The sequence below is a fragment of the Candoia aspera genome, chromosome 3, assembly GCF_035149785.1.
Source record: "Candoia aspera isolate rCanAsp1 chromosome 3, rCanAsp1.hap2, whole genome shotgun sequence".
Lineage (NCBI taxonomy): Eukaryota > Metazoa > Chordata > Lepidosauria > Squamata > Boidae > Candoia > Candoia aspera.
In genome coordinates, this window is record NC_086155.1 from 191,333,286 (window position 1) to 191,355,810 (window position 22,525).

The following is a 22,525-nucleotide window of genomic DNA, read 5'->3' on the forward strand; positions in this document are numbered from 1 at the left end:
AAGGACTGTTCTCTTTATTGCATTGTAATGGAGGAAAGTGGCCCTTCCACTACAATTCGTAAGAACAGAAAAAGGAAGCTATTGGAAAAATCCAAAGGCCTACCTACCTCAGCAGTTTGCTTAGCCATAATGGTCAGCCAGAAACCTATTGGAAATCTTAAAGGAGATAAATCCTTTTGGCCCAGAGTTCATTGCAACTGTTCTTTTTTGCTATGGAAGTAGCATATGGCTATGCCTAGTAGCTATTGGTAATCCTATCCACCATGAATTTGCGCCATAATTTTTGAAAACTATCTAAATTTGGCTGCCATCATTATGTCTTTTAAAAGAGCCTGTTGCCTGATGCAAGATAAGGATCTGCAAATTCAGTCCCTTTACTCCTTCAATGTGTTCCACTCTTCCCTCCATTGGCTTTTTTTAATATAACTTTTCTCTAGAACACCTTCTAGCTGGCCAAATGACCATCTGCTCTGTAGGCATCAGTCTGGGTGAGTATTCACAGTGCTACCACCAGCCATCTCTTAAAGTTGTATTCCTTGAGCATCATAAACTGGCCACTGCTCCATGAGATAGATTGTGTCAATAGGTCAAAGTGTGGCCTTAGTATGTTGCCCAACTTTGTCCACTACTTGAAGTGGTTGCTTTATTATGCCTAGTGGTTGCACCAATCTTGACAGCTTATAATAATCTAGGGTTCAGATTTCACTATGAGCTGTTTGAAACAGTGTTTGTTTTGGTCTATCCTGTATCTCATACTATTCTTTTTCACAGGCTGATTATGGGTTATAATATGATGAAAGAGTGAGAAGAAAAACTTATGATAGGAAATTAATTCAAGAAGGATAGCTCTATCGGTGTTGGTCATGGGATGGAACCAGATATGGTCATATTTAGTGCAGATGCTGAAATTTTTGTTCCAGTGCTTTAAATTAAATATGAATAAATCTGGATCTATCACCCTGATGTTTCTAAGGAGCTTCCATATTCAGAGATGACACATTGTTTCCATATTCAGATATGGGATACCTGTCAAGATGCTGGGGACAAACCAAGGCAAATGGAGTCCTTTTCTGGTTCTGATCTGAGACACTTGTTAGACACCTGTTAGACACTTGTTCACTTCGATTGGTAACACTTGTTAGAAAAAGAATGTTGGTCATGATCAGTCTTCCCAGCTTATCTTTTGATCATCTTTGCTCATGTTCATAGGAGTTGCTATCTAGAACAACTGAATAAAATGATTTTGGTAAAGGGTGGACTAAATGGTTTTAGTCTACTTAATCAATAATGTATTTACTGATAATAGATTATACTCTGTTTTCACAAAAAGTAAGCCCAGACTGGATCTTGAAATAGTAGCTGTAATATAGCATCTTGCCATTATACAGATTCAGTAACAAAATGTGCACATTTGTAGTATTACATTTCATAAACTGTTACAGAAGGACATTAAGAAAAACAAATTATTTCAGGAAAATGTTACCGTCTTTATCGTCATCATAATGTCTTAATTGATTTTAGGATGGAATATAACACTCTAAAAGAGATGAAAACTTAATCTTAATTTATCCTTGACTTTTAACAAGAGTAGTAGTTTATCTCGGAAAGATGATCCTAGAATTTTATTTTATTTTATTTATCTATCTATCTATCTATCTATCTATCTATCTATCTATCAAATTTATCACCACCCATCTCCCCTGAAAAGGGACTCTGGGCGGTTTACAATAAAACATATATAAAAGCCATATAAAACAATAGAATAAATATAATACATAATAACATATAAGTATGGTAGGAACCTGATGGCTAAAAGCTCTCTATGACCCACAAGCCGAACAGGGCCACTCTAAGGAACTAGCCATCCCCAGAAGTGGCTATTCTCCCTCCTGCCCCAGGCATAGTGACAAAACCAGGTCTTTAATTGTTTTCTAAAGAATTGAGGAAGAAATGCTATGTATTTAATATGAAGAAATTTAGATGCCTCACAATTCAGAATAAAGTGAACAAGATTGCTAATTATTTGAAATTGTGTTCAGTCTGTTGTAGCCTCCCATGCAAATTTGGAAATCTGAGAAATTGCCTTAGGAACCAAATGGCTATGTACCTCTAAAAGACAGTTAACATTGTAAAAGCAATTCTGCAACCCAAAATCCTTGACCAAAATTGTATAGGCAGAACTACCTAGATTATATGATATAGCAATAGAACCACATTTTTCCTACAGTTTTTGAGGATGCAGGAGGAGGAGGAGGAGGAGGAGGACCACCATGAAGGCTTACTGAATACCAAGGAGACCAAACTGGCCTATAAGAAAGACCAAATGAAGAATGGAAAAGAGACATGGCAAGGCAAAGTATTACATGGCCAGCACACACACACACACAAACTAGCGGGCAAAGCAGATAAGAACAAGACCTGGCAATGGCTAAGAGCAGGAAAGTTGAAGAAAGAGACAGGGGGGCTAATTCTGGCTGCACAAGACCAAGCCTTAAGAACAAATGCATATAAAGCCAGAATTGAGAAGACAGCAACAGACAGCAAATGCCGTCTCTGCAAAGAAGCTGAAGAAACAGTGGACCACCTTGTTAGCTGCTGCAAGAAGATCTCACAGACTGATTACAAACAGCAGCATGACAAAGTAGCAACAATGGTGGATTGGAATATCTGCAAGAAATACCATTTGCCTGCAAGCAAGAACTGGTGGGACCACAAACTAGACAAAGTAATAGAAAATGAAGAAGCTAAAGTGCTCTGGGACTTTAGAATTCAAACAGACAAGCATCTGCCACACAACACCCCAGACTTAACAATTGTTGATAAGAAAGACAAAAAAGTCTGGATAGTGGACATTGCAATATCTGGAGACAGCAGAAAAGAAAAGAAAGAACTGGAGAAAATCACAAAATACAAAGACCTGCAAATAGAAGTAGAACAACTATGTCAAAAGAAAACAAAGATAGTGCCAAGAGTAATAGGTCCCTTGGGTGCAATTCCAAAATATCTGGAGCACCACTTGAACATCATTGGCATTGACAAAATCACCATCAGTCAATTGCAAAAGGCAGCTTTACTTGGAACAGCTTACATCTTTCAATGATACCTTTAATATTATTAAACAACGGCTGCCTATCCCAGGTCCTCGGAAAGGACTCAATAGATGGACATAAATGCCAAATCCAGTCTAAACATCTGGCTGACTGTGCGACCAACCATAATAAATGGTAGAGGCTGAATTTGTAATAAGGAAGTCCACAAGACAGAATGAAAGGGTTAATTTGAATTATCTCAACTGTTGTATTTTTAAAAAAAGCAAATTTACTAAATGCAAGCATATATCTGGCCTTCAACCTCTGATTCATGTTGTTAACACCTACTTTTTCTTTCCATGACAGGAGTAGTGACTTCATCTCTATGCTTATTATTATTATTATTTTTAAACACGCCTTTTCTCTGTGGTTTTAGTTGGAATTTTCTCATCATCCAAACATAGATCATACATGAAAGTGATTTCACTTTTGAAAAGGCCCAAGAAAAAAGGGGTTGCTAAACACTTTCTCAATCATTTTTCTCCAGAGCTGTGCTCCTGAGATAAACATTCATCCACCTTTACCTTTCACTTCTGGTTCTACTTCTCTAATTTTGCTAAGGATAAATGTTTTCTGTTCCATTATCTACCTAATAGTTTTCTTCACATGTTACTGTGAACAAATAGGAACACAAACTGGGAAGACACACTCCTTATATACATTTGCCCCCAGTCATGCATATTTGCCCCTCTCAGATCATCCTCTCTGCCCCAGACATTGTTGCATTGGATCACAAAGTTTGAAAGAGATCCTACTGACTGTCTGTTAGATTAGCAAATCTGGAGCTTTATGATGGCTGGCCCTAGTTTATCAAGATCCATAATGAGGACTTTGTTATGGTGGACTTTGCTCACCTCCAAAGTAATATGAGTAGAAATTCCATTCAGAAAATGTTGCTCCACATTGTCCTAACCTGGCTGAGGATTTTGAGAAAGCTAGTTAAGGACTGAGGATCACGAAGACTGAACAAGGCAGGTTTGGGATACTCAGTGCAGAAAACTACAGACTAGGTTAACTTTCAGTATAGGAACCATTGTCTTAGCACCTATCCATGCTCAACTGAAACCTTAAGAAAGCTAGAGTCAAGTGATTCCTTAGGTCCTCACTAACTTTGAACTTGAAGAGCATTACTTATTCTGAAGTGCAAGACTCCTGCATTATGAAAAAGTGCAGAAATAATGGCAATCTGGAGTTTCAGATGATAAAAGTATTATAGTCACAGCCTAGGACAATTCAAGGCAACAGGAAGGGTTGGCTTGAATTATATCACCTGAGCCCAGCTGGGCTTCTGAGCCTAAGAGCATGACTCATATGGCATGATTTAAGATGAGGCCTGAGCACATAAGCATACACATGGAGGTAGCAGTGCCATCATCCATCACACACAGCTACATGTTCAGTCTGAGCCCTTATAATTTAAGAGGAAATTATGAGCAGGACTCATCTCTTTCTCTCATACAAATTTAATGCCATGAAGTAGTTTAACTGGTGTATTGAGCTATGATTTCATGTCTTGTTGATGTTGAATTTCAAGAAACATTTTAAAAACCAGACTGTTGGCTAGACTGATTTGTTAAGCTTTGGTTCTGCATTCCCTCTGTACATGTTCTTATATTTTATTATTTTAATGTTCATGCAGTTAAGAACCCCAGCAAATCACTTTCTTTTTTGCAGCTAGTGTTCACCCCTATATGCAAGTGAAAATATTAGCAAAAAGCAACATGTTTCCCTTTGTTGTGCTTGCACCTACATGATAGGCAGACTAAAAATAGACATCCCAGATTTGTTACTTGATCTTGATTTTGCTAAGTAGCTGTAATTGCAGTGCCAAGAGAAAAATTAACCAAGAGTATGATTTTTTTATTAAGTCAAAATTGGTAACATTAAGAAAAGCTCAGGAATGGAAATATAATCTGTATCTGAGCGTCTTGATATTTTTGTTTTCAGGCTGAAAGATGTGTTACTTGAAAGAAATGTTAAAGATATTACCTCTTTTCTTCTGTTAATGTATTGGCTCAGTGCCACAGGGTTTATTTAAATAATTGAAAGGACTTCTCATTGAAATAAGAAGAATGGTGGTGCTTCTGATAACATATTCTATTAAAAAATAACAGATTTTTCAGTGGGTGAGATCAGAGCTGTGTTTCCATTTATTCTAATGTTTTCCAAAATGTTTAAAAATCATCTGTTTGTATTTCAAGTTGGCAGGGTAGTAGCAGTCCTCATGGACTGCCACCCATTTACTCTTACAGAACTATGGCGCAAAACAGAGGATCAAGGAAGTTGTTCTTAGTTCTCGTTGTGTTCTATTGTCAGAACACTCAAAATGTTTTGATTCTTTTATCCTCTCACAACTTGAAACATTTTGATAGAACAGTTCAAAACAAAATGTGTTTTCCATTTTGTGAATAGTTCTAGGCAGACAGGGATTGCGTACAGCCCTGGGCAAACATAGATTGTCAGTGTTTGAAATAAAAACATCTAGTACTTGGACCAAGTTTGGAAGATTGTAACATCAAGAATGCAGGTAGTCCTTGTTTAGAGACCACCATTGGGACCAGCAACTTGGTCATTAAGCGAAGTGGTCGCTAATTGAAATCATGACTGTGCTTATGATCTTACTTCAGCTTCCCTTTGCTTTACAGACCTGTGAAGCTTGTAAACGTGAGGACTGGTTGTAAAGTTACTTTTCCATCACCATTGTAACTGCGAATGGTCACTGTCTGAGGCAGCTGCTAAATGAGGACTACTGGTATTGAATTAGTTTCACAGCAGTGAACCCAAGAAATTTACCTGGAAGTTTTGGGTGCCTCTGAGATTTCAATAGGAGTCTAAGGTAGTAATGTAAAGTTTTGGGATGGAAGAACGGAAGAAAATTCGGGAATGATGGAGAACTGAAACAAAGGATAACCTACTAAGTGTCCAGGCTTCTTTCACCTTGAAGGGAGCAACGAGTGCTAATGTTGTACCTCCAATATGCTGATCTGCTTATTTAGAGGAGGATACTAAACTCTCATATCCTACTTTACAGCCTGTTTTTGGTTAAATGATCTTCATACTGACTGAAACCTACTTTACTGTACTGTAGTGAAAATAAGAATAACTGTTCCAGAAGATAGGCCAACTGATAGGCAGATGACTGATTCATTCTCCTCTTGTTCCTGAAGAAATCAAGAAGTTTGCTTCTTTGCAGATCAATAAACATCAACGAAAGCACCATTACACTTACCTTCATTATTCCTGTCTTCTCTTCAATCGTTTCATTTGCCATTTCTGTTATGGCTATATAAGTATTCCATCTGGCAGGTTTTATGTAATGCTCTGTCTTTCCTTTGGAACTCTTTTGTTGTGACAATTATACCCCAAAATAATTGGAAACCATTTTGGATACTGTGTTTGCTTTTAACTGCTCTTGTCTATCTACATAAATCGCATTACAGATTTTGGATGCATTCATATTTTCCACAGTTTCTGCTTAGTGCTCATTAAAATGACCTAGAAACCAATTGTTTGCTTCTTAATTGCAAGGTAATGGAAAGTTAAATGTATTTTTAAGCAAATTAATTAGCTTTATTGCCTTTTGATTTTTCTGTTGAAAGATAGAAAGATCATTTCTATCTTTCATATTCTAGTGGAAAGTGAGCATTTAAATCCAGACATCTTTGTTCAGTGCCAGACTAGATGATAAGGATGATATTATTACGATTTCAAAGCCTACTTACAGAATAAATGCAGGATTCTGTGATGCTAGATTGAAAAGACAGATTATATACCAAGCCAAGGGAACAGTTGATAGCAATGCCTTTCGTACCTCCTTGTATGGTCTTTCACGGGATTTTGTAGGGATTCGAGAATTCTTTAGTTTTTCCCCTTTCAGACTGGACATAAGGTTCAGCTCTCAGAGGAGGATTGGTAAAATTTCCGGGGCGGGGAGTGGGAGGAAAGAAAGAAAAACAATTTCTGCCTATTTATTTATTTATTTATTTATTTATTTATTTATTTATCAAATTTTGCCACCGCCCATCTCCCCCCAGAAGAGGGACCTAGTTAAACAGTTAAATGTTTTTGATGTCTGCTTGTTTAATAAATAAGCGTCAAACTATGTTGTTGTTAGCTAAATTGAGCGCTGTGTATACTTGCTTTGATCTGGATGTGAGGATTGACTGGGAGTCTGTTCGGTACAAATTAAACTAGACAATTCTAGTAATTTCTGAATCCCTCCCTTCCTGCCTCCCTCGCCAAATCAGCTGATAAAGTTCAAAGCTGCTGTGTTTTTGAATGAATATAAATGCTGTTCTTAATACAAGCTGCCTTTCTTCTGGGCTTCTCAAATATGTGCACAACCTTCATATATAATGGCAGCTAAATGGACACTGAGGAGTAAACGTATCTTAAGAAGCACAAGGTGCACACTAGCAAAATAATTGGCAGATCAGTTTCAGAGTACTCTTGGCCTGTTCAAAATATGCAACCATTTTTTTTTTCAATTAACTTTTGGGGTTAACATGCCACATGCAGCACAATGCTGTGTCATCAGATGTAGAAACATCTGAGTGCGGTTGCTCAGTATCTTTCCTTTGATTCTCATGACCTCCAGGCTCTAAGCAGGAATACCATATACCGTACTTTAGGAATCAAACAAGGAAAAAGACTACTGGGTCATGAGTTAGATTCTGTGAAATGACTCCAGTTTGTCAGTGTTGATGGCAGCAGGATGGCTGCATTGGTGCCTTCAATCAGTTCTCCTTTCTTGAGGGGGACAATTTTATGGGCACAGTCACTACTCAGTAATGTCTTGCACACTCCCTGTAACATGACCCAGAAGAAAATCAAAATGCTTGAAGAGAGAAAGGAGCAGGTAACAACATTAATGAACATTAATGCCAGTTAATGCTTGCAGTCAGCAGTGGGCCCCCAAGGGGATATGGACATCAGCCACTGCAAGATGATACAGTCTTTTGCTGGCTCTGTCCATTGTAAATAATTGTCAGATCAACCTAAAACAGCCATTAAGGCCAAAGACTTCTGTTGAGCTCCATGATAATATTCAGGGAACTGGAGGGGTTTAGTGTTGTTAAGATATGATAGGGGTTGGGGTGTGGAGAATAATATTTGCCTTCAAATAGCTGAAGGGGTATCACACAGAAGGTGAACAAGACCTATTTCCATCATCCTGGTATTCAGGACACAGAAGGCTGGATTTAACCTATAAGAAGGCAAATTCCAGTTGAGAAGAAAAAATAAAATCTTCCTAAAAATAAGCACATTTCCTGTGATATAAAGAGATCCTTTGATTCCACAGTGGCATCAATTACCCAGAGCTGTAATGGGCCTCTCTTTGCCCAGATGTGTCCAGGCTGAAACTGGATAGCCATTTGCCTGAAATGTTTTAATTTTTAATTCTGCCTCAAACAAGTGGTTGGACTCAATGGTCTAAACAGCCCTTTCCACCAGTGTCATTCTATGATTTGATGACTCTTCTTATACATGGAAGGAAGCATGGCTTACTTTGTGACAGTTATCTTGATCCTGCTGATGATATGCATCATGCAACTGAACGTGATGTTCTTAAAAATGGGTAAAAAAAGAGAATGTAGATGTACAGATATTTTTAAAAAGACAGACTGTGCCTATAAAAGGACAGTCTAATTAAAGTCAAGAGGACTTTTACAATAAAACCTCTGTAAGTTATAAAATTTCATTTCATTCACTTGCACTTCTTTAGGTCCTTTCTTCCTTGTATTATCAAAACAGTATTGAACCAAACAAAGGTGAGTTAGATGGAACATGCAGTCCTTGTCAAAAGGCTGGACTTATTGGCTGGGGATTCTGGGACTTGTAATCCCAATATGACTGGAGGGTGCTGATGAAGAAGGTTAGATTAAAATGTGGACAGCCATGTGTGAGGAGACAGAACTCAGCCTCCTAAACTTCAGCTGAGCCACAGAAGGATCTCTTTATATCACAGGAAATGGTCAGGATGATTTGGCTGGTTTTGCAGGGAGGGGAAATTTGAGGGGGAATTTAAAAATGGAAATGGGAACTGGCAGGAAAACCTCCTGTCTGACAGCTCTCAGCACTCATGATCAGACAGGTCCTGATGGGTCCCCAAAAGGGAACTGAAGGGCCACAAGGACTCAAGGCCCACAGTTGCTCACTGCTGTGTTATAGGGTGAGGTGATACTTCGGTATTTTGTTTCAACTCCTAGTTGTCTGAATTAAAGATATCCCAGATGGCCATATGTTTCCTCTTAAAGGAAGAAGAAAGATTTTGCTCGTTGTTCTTTTCTACTTTTACCTCAGGTGTGTTGTACAATCCTATTTGTGTCCTTGCCATCAGGAGCTCCAGAAGGCAGCATGAATTTATGGATGGAACTGTGCTGACACCATCCTGATATGCGGAGTTGAAACCAAGCAACAGTCTGCGCCAGAGCTTCTGGAATGGAAATGCCAGCACATGACACCACTGACTTGGTGCCAGCCGGCATTTGTGTAACATAGAAATGGTGATGCGGTGCTGAAATCAGTCATTAGTTATACAGCAGGAGATTTGGTAGGAAGGGTCTTCATGTCACAGAAACCACACAGGAAAAGCAGTGTCTTCTTGTTCTTGCATAAGACTTTCTAAGGGCTTGCAGCTAGTAAAACCCACTGTATTGATTTTTTTTTTAATCTGTTCAGTCGTGTCTGATTCTCAGAGACTGCCTGGACAAGTCCCTGCAGTTTCCTTGACAAGGTTTTTCAGAAGTGGTTTGCCATTGCCTCCTTCCTAGGACTGAGAGAAAGTGACTGGCCCAAGGTCACCCAGCTGGATTTGGGCCAAAAGCAGGACTAGAACTCAGTCTCCCAGTTTCCAGCTTGATGCCTTAACCATTACACCTGACTGGCTCTCCTGTATCAATTAAGCATGTATAAAATTCAACATCACCATAAGGAGCAGCTTCCAATGCCTGTTTGCTTTGGGACCAAGAACATATCAGGAATGTACAGGAGGAAAAGTAGGTTACTTGTGTATTTTAAGAGTAGTGGCTTGACCTAGGGAAGAATGGAGAGACAACATGTTGCTTTTTTCTCTTTCTGGTCCCGTATCTAATCTATGGATTCTTAGCAGCATTAAAAGGGAAATGTTGGTTGAACTGGCCCATTGCACTAAGCCATAATGTGATTGGCTTGGTTTTGGCTTAGCTCAGTGGGCAAACTCATTCACTGGGCAGTCACTGGGAAACAATACTGTGACTGAGCAGGAACAACCTTCTTTGAGATGCTATTAAAAGCTACTTAAGCTGCTGCTTAAGATTTTTGGGGAAAACTGCATCTTTTCTCTCAGAATAGCTTTCTGTTGGATCTTAGTGATTTCCATGACTGAATGGAGCCTTTTGATTCACACATTCTGGATCTGACTCATTATTTGAAAAGACATGCACCTCCTTTCAGAACTGCCATTTCTGATCCCTATCTATTCTAAACAGACACATACCTTCATTTGGTGTGTTAAAACCTACATACATTTATTTATGAAGCACAGGTGGTTGAACCATATGAGTTTCAGTTCTTAGCTGCTAATACTAGAAACAAGCTGGAAATCTCATAGTGAGATCAGGAATTCAAAAGTACAATATGAAAGAACAGCCCTTAACCATTCCAAATGAGAATGTATATGGGTGTTGTTGGCCAAGTCATCTGAAGCATACCAAAGGAAACAAACACTAGTAGATACTGAAATAGAGCATGCCCCCCCCACAAAGGAGTACTGTTAATATCCTGTAAAGACCAGTAATATGGTGGAAAGGTCAACATATAAGTTGTAACACTCCTTAGCTTTTTTCCCCCTGCATTGTACAGAAAATTTAGAATTGGGTAAAGCATTCATAATGCTGCAAATGGTCTGTTCATTCAAAGCTGCTTTATGAAGCCACACAGCACTCTCCTCTCTGGTTGCTGAAGAGAGAAGCAAAGCTACTGCATTGTTTTGCTTTATTTGCTTCTAGGACCTTCCACACTTCCAGTAGCCAGGAGAGGTTACTGCTCATGCAATAACCCAAAGTGTATTGTACGAGGGAGAATTGTGTCATCACAAATAGCCTTACCTCTGCAGTATAAAGTATTTTGTTGAAGCAAAGCAAGAATTGCCACACACAGACAATGCTGACATCTTCATAAGCGTTCTTTTGCTGTATCCTCTACTACTGCTTCTAGAATATGTTGGTTGTAAATGGTTGACTTCTACTGCCTTTAGAAGATACTTGTGTTATTTTATTTTAATTTCATACTAATGCAGTAATACACATTTTCATGTTAATCTTTTTTTTTTTTTTCATACTGGAATCAGCATAAAAGGGTTACAGCCAAAGTGTTGAATGTTAATCCACTGGGATAGATTTCCCCATTCTTTTCTAATGAAAGATGTAAATGTTAAAGATAAATTGCATTTATGTACCCTGAGAGTTTTTCACTTTTTAATACACGTTTGGACTATGTTAGTTGTTCGTATGCTCAGCAACTCAGATAAGCAGATTTGCAAGGGGGAAAATAATGAACCATTAACTTTGCATTCATTGCTGTTATTAAAGCTATCAACACCTTAGGCATCTCTCATATTCTTAGGTGGGTGGGCGCATGTGTGTGTGGGTATGTATATATGCATTTTCAAAACCAAAACTCATCACCACCACTACTTCTAGTACTTGTTCTTTCTCGGCTTTTAAGCCTCAACACATCCATTATACTTCGAGCATATACATCTCGTAAATTAATGTTGATATTAGAGTCACTCGACATATTCTTTGTGAGCTTCTTTAGGGCTTCACGCTGGCGGAGGGCAGCTTCCTTTATCTTCAGAGTAAAATAGCAGGCAGAAAAACGATCATTGATGATGGCAATTGGTAAAGCTAGGACTAATATTCCAGATAATATGCACATAAAGGCCACGACCTTGCCAATTGTTGTATCTGGCCTAATGTCTCCATATCCGACTGTCGTCATGGAGGTGGTAGCCCACCACCAAGCACAAGGCACACTTGTGAAGGTTGTGCCATGGACACCTTGCTCAGCAAAGTATTCTACTGTGGAAAAGATGGAGATGCCCACAGAGAGGAAAAGGAGAAGCATGCCAACCTCTTCGTAGCACTGTGCAATGGTCATCCCAAGAGAACGTAAACCTGAAACATAAAACAAGATTTCAGTTAGCAAGATATCCTCTTACTGTCTTGTTGAGCAATGAAACAGGGATGGGAAGACGAGGCCAAATTGTCTTTTCCATTAAGCACTGAATGTAAGATTGTCTTGTCTGATTTGGATTCCTCTGGATATATTGGGTTTTTACATTACCCTTCTCCTTCCTGGCTAGGAATTCTGGGAATTGTAGACTTGACACATCTATGGATGTCAAGTTGGAAAAGTATGATGTAAAGTATCCATTTTATCATCCTATCAAATAACTGTTGTCTTGAAGTTGATGTCAGTCCTAAGCTTCTCCAACATGGATGCCCTCCAGTAGTGTGGACTTCAACTCCCAGAATCCTTAGCAATGGTGACACTGAGCAATTCTGGAGCTGAAGTCCATACATCAAATTGCATAAAGCAACTCTTTACATATCTGAAACCCTTCCTAATATATGACTGTACAATTATGCTAGGCATCTTATTCCAAGTTGAAGCTCCATAAAATGGGGTCATTGAAATTATTATCTTACAGTTGTTGGTTGCTTTATTATATGAAAACATAAAGATTCATGAACTTGATGATGTCAGAAAAAGTGCTTTATCATTGGCACTTAGATGGAAGATTTAACTTCCTCTCAGAAAACAAAACCCAAACCAAAAGCTAATGGTAAGCTTTTTACAACTTTTAAAATCATACACATTCACTTCTAACTTTAAATACACATCAGACTTTTTTTTTAAACTATGCAACTGAAATAAGAAAAATGACAAAGAAATCTACCATACTTTTATTCAAACAATAAAAATACAAATGATGACTATGTAATAATGGATCAGTTTGAGAAAGCCTTTTGAACTGACTAGCTATGATCACTGAAACTGGTACCTAAACTAGCAAAAAAAGTATAGTAGTATAAATGTAATAAAAGATGAATCCAGAATGAATTTCTAGCAAAGCAACTTGAGTTTTACAGTAGATTAAATGCTCAAACAACAGATACTGTATTAACATGAATTCCGGGTTCATACTTTAGACCGCTAAGACTTTATTTTTAAATATTTATACCACCAGCTGTTATAGTCTCATGATGGTTTACAAGAAAAGCATAAAACAGAAAATATTAAAATTACAATTAACAATTAAATTTGAACAACCAATAATTAAAACCTTGTACAAAAAAAGAAACAAATGTGTGGTTAAGGTCTTTTAAAATGCCAACAAGATCAGTCCCTTCAGTTCAACAAAGGGATATTTCAGAAACAGGCTCCTGCATGTCAAAAAGAAAACTAAACCAAGCCAAGTAAAATCCTTGCACAGAGGAAATAAGATGCCAGGGATCTAGCCCATGATTTTGCCTAACATGCTAACTTTGTATGTTTAGGGATACTTTTTTTCCTGAACAAAGGAGAATTCAGCAGTGAATCCATACTATTAAGAAAAAGATTTGTTAAATCTGATGCTTCTTATATTTTTGGAAATTTCACTCCACATCAACCCTCAGAACTGCAGGACTGGATTTAGCTTCTATCATGAAATGTAACTCAGGGAATTCCTGAAATACTCCCAATAATTACTTAGGGATGATTCACCCATGGAAGCACATAGGTGTTTAGGTGCCAAGTTAAGGGGGGCTTTATTGTGCATGTGGGTGTGTCTTCAAGTCAGCCTTGACTCCTAGCTACTGCCTGGACAAGTCCCTGCAATTTTCTTGGCAATTTTTTGGGAAATGGTTTGCCCCCGCCTTCTTCCTAGGACTGAGAAAAATTGACTGGCTCAAAATTCCCCAGCCAGCTTTGTCCCTAGGGCTGGAGTAGAGCTCACAGTCTCCTGGTTTCTAGTCTGGCGCCTTTAGCCCTTACACCAAACTGGTTGTCAAGTTAAGTAGGCCATCTAATTTGCCTGCTTAATTTGGCAAACTGCTAAGGATACTCCTGCTGGAAAGGCACTACGCTTTTTTTTGGCAAAGAGGTCTGCCTCAGAGTCATTAGCACTCATTATCCTAGAGCAGTGTTTCTCAACTTTGACTGCTTTAAGCTGTGTGGACTTCAACTCCCAAAATTCCCCAGCCAGCCTAGAAGCAGAGAAATAAGGAAGATGACTGTGGAAAGTACTTGGGGAGGGATCAGAGATCAAATGCAGGAACATGTTTTGCATACAGAAAGGCCAGTTAGAAGGAACAGGTGGCCAGATATGGTTAGAGAAAGGCTTCTGACTTTAATTCTGAAGGGCCATTGTCATTTTATCATGTTTGTAAATTCCCCTTCACTATTGGTAATCCGAGTCCCAATCCTTGGATGGAAAAGATGCATCTTCTGCTGCTACTTACCCTCCTTAAGATAAGCTATTACATTCTAAAGAAGGGAAAAAAAGGGAGCTGACTCAGGATGATTGCAAACCACTGAGTCTTTGGCAAACGTGCCCCAAATCAAATGATTGAAAAAAGCTCAAGCTGTTGCAAGCATGCCTTCCAAATACTCAATACTCTGTTCAAACCTTTTTGGGGTTGAGCAGCAGGATGCTTGTGACTCTTGATCTTTACTGACAACATCCCAGCTAGTTAAGACTTCTTCCTTGTCTTGGGAATGAAGTTGGAGAAAGAAACAGGAGTGCCAGCTGAGACTTGCACGCTCCACAGTTCCTCAAATCTGAAGGCTTGATTTTGTTGCTCTGGATGGAAACCTATTTCCACTAAAAATAGGTGAGTTAAACCTCTGAGGGATGCTCCAACTCAACCTGGCCTCTCCAAAAACCCACCCCTTAAACCAGCTTGAAAATTCCAGCCTCACCCTTCTGATAAGGTCATGAGAAGTTGGGGGGAAAATTAAAATAATGCATCCACTGCCTATCCTGGTGCAAAGAGAAAACTGAGTAATGGGTTTGAGTAGTACAAGTACAAGCACATTTTGGGGAGTCTTACTCATTTGTAATTCGGTTTCTTAATTCAACCCCCCCTTCCCTGAAGTCCTCCAAGCAGAACGAGGACTTTTTCGGAGGTTCCCACACCACATGGATTTACCTGTTGAATGCCTGCCCAACTTCAGCATGCGCAGGCCCCTCAGCAGCCTCAGCACCTGCACGATACGTCCCATGTTTTCCAACTCCTGGGAGCTGTGTTCACCCCGCAAGCTCTCCACTAACAGCGTGATGTAGAAGGGCAAGATGGCCAGAAGGTCTATGACATTTGCTACATTCCTTAAGAAGCGACACCGATTCCGTGCACAAAGGAAGCGTAGTAAAAACTCTCCCGTGAACCAGGCAATGCACACATACTCCAGGATGTCGAGTAGCTGGGCTGGCAGCCAGGTCAACTCCACTGAAATCAGAGCCATGTTGGCAATTGAAATGATGACAAAAGCCATGGAGATAGTGCCAAAAGTCCTGGCAGCTACAGAAGAGGCAGGTTTTTCTAAGACTTCCCATAGCTTTTGTCTGGTGGCAGAACACAGACTTCCAGAAAAATCCTCTTCCTCATCTTGGGCGTCCAATTCTTCAGCATCTTTCTTGATATCCAAGGCTTCACTCAGTTCTTTCCTTCTGAAGTACCTGTGTAGGGCAGTAAGCCATTAATATTACGCTATTGGAAGTCAATATGTAAAATCAATGGAAAACATCTTGAGATACCTATTTCTGAATTTCTGTGGTAGGTATTGTTACTAGTGTCTGGGAGGCAACTGGGCCAAGATCACTTTTGGAAATGCCAAAAATAACCCCTTTCCCCATTATAAGCAGAGTCAGGCAGCAAAAAGAGGCACAGAATGTTCAGAGGTCCTGAAGAGAGAACCACTAACTTCCAATATGAGTTTTGGAGGGAGGATGGAAAGAGAGGACATTCCCAAGCAATAGCATACCCAACTTGAATAGCTGGTAGGATGTTAGATTATATAAAATATAGCTGAATTGCAAAAGAGAATGGAAAGCTAAGGTACTTCTACAGCTGCCTGATATGGCCAGGTCACATTTGAGAGTCATCAAAGAATCTTATCAAATCTTGATAAGGGAAGAAACAATGGGCTTTAATTCAAAATTAACTCACCTATCAAAATAAGAACAGACATCATATGCTTAATAGCATAGGATGCTTCACAATACCACTGAAAATGATGTGAGGGAGGAAAGTACAACACACAATTGAGAAAGAAAATGTGGGAGGCCCTTCTTCACCCATATTATGTATGCAGTTTCAGATCTAATATTATTATGGCAAGCTATTCCCGAACAGGAGAATTCTGATGAAGATTAATGTGGAATAATTTCAATGGGAAGTAAAAACCGAATTGCCATAAACTAACACTGTACCACTGTGTGACTTTCAGAACTGGAATGAAGGATGATCATTCATCACAGCAATGTCCCTGCCAAACATCCAATTTTTCTCTAAAACACATACATACACACAGCCCATCAGTGGGAACTTTGGTTTTCAGAGGACATTCACTGAATCTTAGTAACATTTTTGTGACTTCACTTTGGTTTCTTTGGGTTGATGTGTTGCTATTTTTGGAAATATCAACATTGATTTTTTTTTCTTATAATGTTGGTATTTTCCAATAGCTGTTTACTGTATTTGTGGATTTGGTTTTATTTTACCTGTATATTATTATAGTGAGCCATGTGAAATGTCTGCTTAAACAAATAGTAGTTCTTTTAAAGAAATAGGTGAAACATATGGAGAATTAAATGTAAGAATTAACTTTGATATTTTTGGAAGGCGATAGGACAAGGATGGATCTAGACTGCAAAATCCAAGTTCAACATCAGCACAATTTAACTTAGTGGTGGGCATCCCTTTCTTCTATCAAGAGCCATACAGTCCCAGGAGGAAACTGATGGGGCCATATTACATGCCAGTAGTGAATTGGACTGATGGGACAGATTGCTTTTACCAAATATTTGAATTGCTTGCTTGCAAAGGACTTCTGAGATTAGGGTGAAGATTTTTGTGACCCAAGAGTTGCAGATTACCCACCCTTGATTTATCTCATAGTCTGAAATACCAAAATGTATTTTCTGATCTTTATTTGTCCAGCTCTTACCCTGTTTTTAAAGTCACAGAACATGATGGTCAAGAGAGGAACTGTAGGCAGAAGACCTTTCCCATTGTTTTCAAATCACAGTGAGTCATTTCTGAACCACTTTAATCGTCAATCTTCCTAGTTTGAGAAAACATATTTCTCACAACTGACTTGTAAAGAACTTGAATCGTAATTATATTCCATGCCAGCAACCCAAGAATGTAATGCTTGGTATCAGAATGAACTGTAAGATCCTTTGTTTGCAGGTCCCTTTGAAGCAGCCTTGACTCCTGGCTGCTACTACAAGGACAAATCATGCAGTTTTCCTGGGAACATTTTCAGAAGTGGTTTACCATTGCCTTCTTCCTAGGGCTGAGAGAGAGTGACTGGCCAGCTGGGAAGACTAGAACTCATGGTTTCCTGGTTTCTAGACTAGTGCCTATAACCACTAGTCCAAACTGGCTCTCTATAAATCCTTAAAATATTACGTATTCAATTACTGAAATGCAACGTTGGTGAAGAACTTTGTAGCATGAACTGGGCACTTTCAATTATAGCTGATGAGCTGTGGGCCAGATTGGTGTATCAGAGATTCTCCACCCCTGTTTTACTACACAGCATGTGGCAAAATGTTTAAGCACTTTCCTTCATGGACCAGCTTTCCTTATTTACAGTGTGCCCTGTGGAATTGTATGGGCTACCATTTTCCCTCTTGAAAGTTAATATTGGTAGAGCAGGGTAAAATTACTTCTGAGAAAAATCACTATAACTTTATTTAACATTTCCAGGTTCATCCACCACATTTAAAAAAACACACACCTGTATTTATTACAAAAAAATTATGTATCTCCCCAACATACGGCTCTAGGCTTAACTAGCATTCTTCAGTCTCTATCCATTAGCAAACCTGAAGGTTTGAACTTACTCAATCTGCTACTCCATATTTTGTATTTATTGCTTCCATTTCTCTTATCACTAACTCATTACAGATGTAACACTCCTGTTGCTGTATTATCCAGGAAGGAGGACTCTGTGCTGAACCAACCACCTCATATTTGTTTCTCTCATTTATACTAACCTTGCCTACAACCAAATTAACTAAGCCACCCTGATGTATTTCTGCTCCCAAATTGCTCACCTGTCCCTGCAGCAGGAATCAATCATGAGCTCATCCAGCCCCCAATACTGGATTTCCTGTAGGAAGGAAAGTGCGCACAGCTGATCCATTACATGTAGCCTGCCAGTCTGGTAATAGTTATGGATATAACTAAATGCCTGAGAGCTCCGATCAAAAAAATATTCATTGTCCACCAAGTTGGCATCATCACAGAGATCCAAGAGGCTGGAGGCAACATCCCGGGCAGCTGAAACCATTACTGCTAGCTTGCCCAGCCGAGTGTCTGGATAGCAGCAAAGCTTCTTTTGGGAGAGGACAAAGCGGGCACCTCCAACGTTGATGGTGATGCAGTCCAAGGATGGAGCTACATGCTGTAGCAAGGATCCTGGCCCCTCCTCACTACAGAAGACACTGGATTCCAGAGAATCAAAGGATGTGCTCTCACCTAATTCCTCTCCAGATGCCCCAGAAGAAAGGGACAAGCAGCAAGGAGGTGACTTCATCCTTCAGTTCCAGCAACAGCTCTTGGTCTCCTAGAGAAAAGTGAATGTTAATGATGAAAACACATTCTGAAGTGAAGGAACAAAATTAAAATGGTCTTTTTTTCTGAATTTCTCCAAATTCCTAAAGAACAGGACTGTAGGTAGTATTTTTGTTGCACTGCATAGTTCTGGAATCTGGCACATGATACAGCACTATGAGAATGTCAAGGTTTGTTTTGTTTTTAGAATGGTTATGAAAATAAATCATAGAAGTAAACCAAAAATTCAAGCGTCATGTCAGCAATCTTTGCCCATCTGCTGGTGAAGTCCAACACATCTGGAAAGCACCAGGTGGACTAGAGTTTGGATCTTTTACAACCTCCATGTCTTTGTTCCCCCCGTAGAAGCAGCTTGTGATAATCTTAAGTCTGAGGATATACCGAATCTGGAAAAGCTAAGCTTGAAACAAATATATAATATTCAGATTTCTGAGCCTGATTGACGTGGATGCAGAGTTTTGGTGTGCTTGGCATAGGATATAGATGTTTGAAACCAGGCATGGAGCTCTAAGCAACCAGATGTAAAAGCATTTCTCATAATGACCTTTCCAACAGTACTGAAAATAAAAAAAAAAATCTGGGATTTAAACCACGGATTTATCTATTTTTTTCTGTGCCTTTTTTCTCATTTTCAGTGTTGCTGAAAAGGTCATCTGTGGTTTTAAACCCCAGATTTTTCTCATTTTCAGCACTTTCCCTCATCCTTCCCCAATTTCCAGTGCTGTTGAAAAGGTCATCTATAAAAACATTCTGCATTGGGTGCAACCATCTGGAGGGTGCCGGGCAAGGCTGTTCTAAATCATATAGAAAGACTACACAGTTAGACCCCTCTGCAGACATTCAACTCAGGGGATTCTTGGATTCAAATTCACCTCCAGTCCTGGAAGTTCACTAGGGGACTCTGGGCTAGTCAGGCCCGCAACTAGGGTGTCACCTGGGGCAAACATGGATTCTGCATCCATTTTGGTGCCCCTCCAGTGCTCATTTTGGCATCCCCAGCGTGGTGCCTGGGGCACATGCCCCATTTGCTTCCCCCTAGTTGTGGCCCTGGGGCTAGTGATTAACTCAGCCTTACCCACCTCAAACAACAGTTGTGAAGAAAAATGGGAAATATACCATATATGTCCTCTTGAGATCTTCCTGGTAGGAAGATAGGATAATGTCAAGTCCCTAACAGCAGCACACAACCAAAGAAGCTAGATTCACACAGAGTCTCACTATTCAGGTTTAATGTCAGGAAAAAGGGGTGAGATTAAAGACTCTTGGAAACTAGGCAAGTATAATTCAGCCTTCAGGCATCAGTGATTACATTATGGCAGAATCTCTGTGAGCAGCTTGATTCTCTTTCTCAGTCTCCCTAATGAATGGAGTGGTGCCATACTTAAGAGATATGGCTGAAATGCCCATCTGGTCCTCATCTCCCATGGTTTGAAAACCTCCTTTTTCTTTCCCAGACTCCAAGAATGCCCTAACACATAAAATATGAATGGAATGTCTAAATGATGGAGAAAGCAATGCCAATGGATCACTACTCACTTCATCATCAGTTGTAATCATGTGGCTTTTCTGTGTTCTCAGTGGGGCTTTTGTTGACAGATGCTGAGGTCCCTAAGTGGTTGTTTTAAGTAACATCACTTTCTACACCCCTGAAAATACTTTCTTTTATATGAATTGTTCTCTTTTACATTTGCAATCAGGTTTTTACTCAGCTTTCCCTGGCAAATGACCAGCATTAATTCAACCATCACCTGTCTTCCATATTGCAGCTCATGCTGGCATTTAGGGAAAAAAAGTACCTTCAATTGGTTATTCCTTCTCTAACCAAAATGGACAATCATTACTTTGATTATTATTCTGAATAACAGATACTTTCTAAATTATAAAAAGCAATCATACCTTTGATTGGGGCAGGGTGTGGAATCCAAAAGCTCAACTCAGATGGTGGTGTGACTATTTTTGAGTTCTTGAGAACTCTTTACCAGGCACAATGCCACAAAAAGGGGCGGGGGAATATGGAAGAAACAAGCAACTCCAAAAATTAGGCTAATTATTTTAAGCCACGAGGTCTGCAAATTGAAATTACTCATGAGATGGAATTTGTGGACTGTTGCCCTTGACTACTGAAAAAAAATCACATGGTATGGCACTGAATAATTATTCAAAACACTATATATCTATCAATCCCTTTAAAATTAATGGACCATAGCTAAACAGTGGCATTGACCATTGATCTGACTTGGAGCTTATTATGTTTCCTCTGTAATAAGAGCATTTTCCTTTCCATGAAACTTAACTGAACCTTGAGACTGCAGCTCTATGCCCACTTACTGAAGAGTAAGTCCTATGGGACATAATGGGGCTCACTTATGTGTAATGTGAAAAAAGGTTATGTATGTAATCTTTACTCCTCTAGGAAGAGTTTGCATTTACATGAAGGGTGCTGATAAAATCGGCTCATTTATTTTTAATTAGTACTTCAATTCTCCATCTCCTTGTGTGCATGATGTAATTGCAAGCCATTGTTTTAGTGAGCTTTAATATGTCTTGCACGTATTAGATGGTTTATCGATTAGATGCACCTATTATACGCTTAATGAAAATAATGTAAATCATGTATATTTCCATTAATGCATCTTTTAATCATATTCATTAATTATAATCATCAGTAAAGGAAAATAATGGAATAAGTTGTGTAGATTTTTTTAAAACTGAAGACTAATAACTGATCTAAACAGAGTACTACAGTTTTATCACAGGCAATAGCAAAATCATCTAGTACCTCTGGTTGCATAAGTCCACATTGATCGAGTGACAGCAAAGTCCTATTCACATTTCCTTGGAAGCACAATCCTCTGACCTGAATGCTTTGCAAATGTGCAAAGGAGATTTCAGTCTGAAAAAAGGACGCATCAATTCTATTTTAAAAAAATGTGCCAGAAGTTGCTTTAAACAGATGTTTAAGGACTCTAACAAAGTGATGCTAGAGACCAGAGAAGCTACAGTTATATGTGATTGCAACTGATGGTGCATTTTTTTTTCCAGAAGTGAACATCGCGGAGCACTCTACCATTTACTACTGAGCAAGCTTGCCACTGTAGGTCTAATATGAATAACTGAGACAAGAAAAAGTAAATATCTGAAGTAGGGTAGAGAGTAAGAGGGAGGAAGCGAAGGAAGGAAGGAAGGACGGATGAGAGAGAGGGAAAGAAGAGAAAAGGGAGTAATTTTTATTCCACCTATGGCGCGCTTTCCCATCCAGAGCAGAGAAGCGCAACGGAACGGGCAACTTACCTGCTTCCCTTCCTGCCGCCCAGCACATCTGGGCTGCTGCGATTAGGCGGCGGCGGCTGGTTCGTTCGGCTCGCTTCCCACCCGCGCCCCCCAGCCCAAAGGCAGAAATCTCGCCTTTTCCGCCGCCTCCAGAGCGTTTCTCCGGGCGCTCGCTTCCCACCTCCGGCTCTCAACTTGGAGAGCGGCGTTCCGATGGAGCGGCTGGGCTGATCACGTGAGCGAACGCGAGCCCAGCTCGGACGGAGCGGGAGGGGCTTTAATAAGCCCGGCTGCCTCGGAAGACCCTGGATTGGGGGCTGCTTGCCTCGCGGG

General features: G+C 39.6%; 1 protein-coding gene across 1 annotated transcript; it reads right to left on the bottom strand.

Annotated features, from left to right (window-relative positions):
• Window positions 1-11,373: 11,373 nt before the first annotated feature.
• On the bottom strand, window positions 11,374-22,281 carry KCNV1 (potassium voltage-gated channel modifier subfamily V member 1). The gene is made up of 4 exons (XM_063299603.1): window positions 22,214-22,281; window positions 18,403-18,914; window positions 15,269-15,795; window positions 11,374-12,247 (listed from the first exon to the last, which is right to left on the bottom strand). Exons 2-4 carry the CDS (start codon window positions 18,882-18,884, stop codon window positions 11,736-11,738), a joined length of 1,521 nt encoding a protein of 506 aa, XP_063155673.1. The 5' UTR covers window positions 18,885-18,914; window positions 22,214-22,281; the 3' UTR covers window positions 11,374-11,735.
• Window positions 22,282-22,525: the final 244 nt, after the last annotated feature.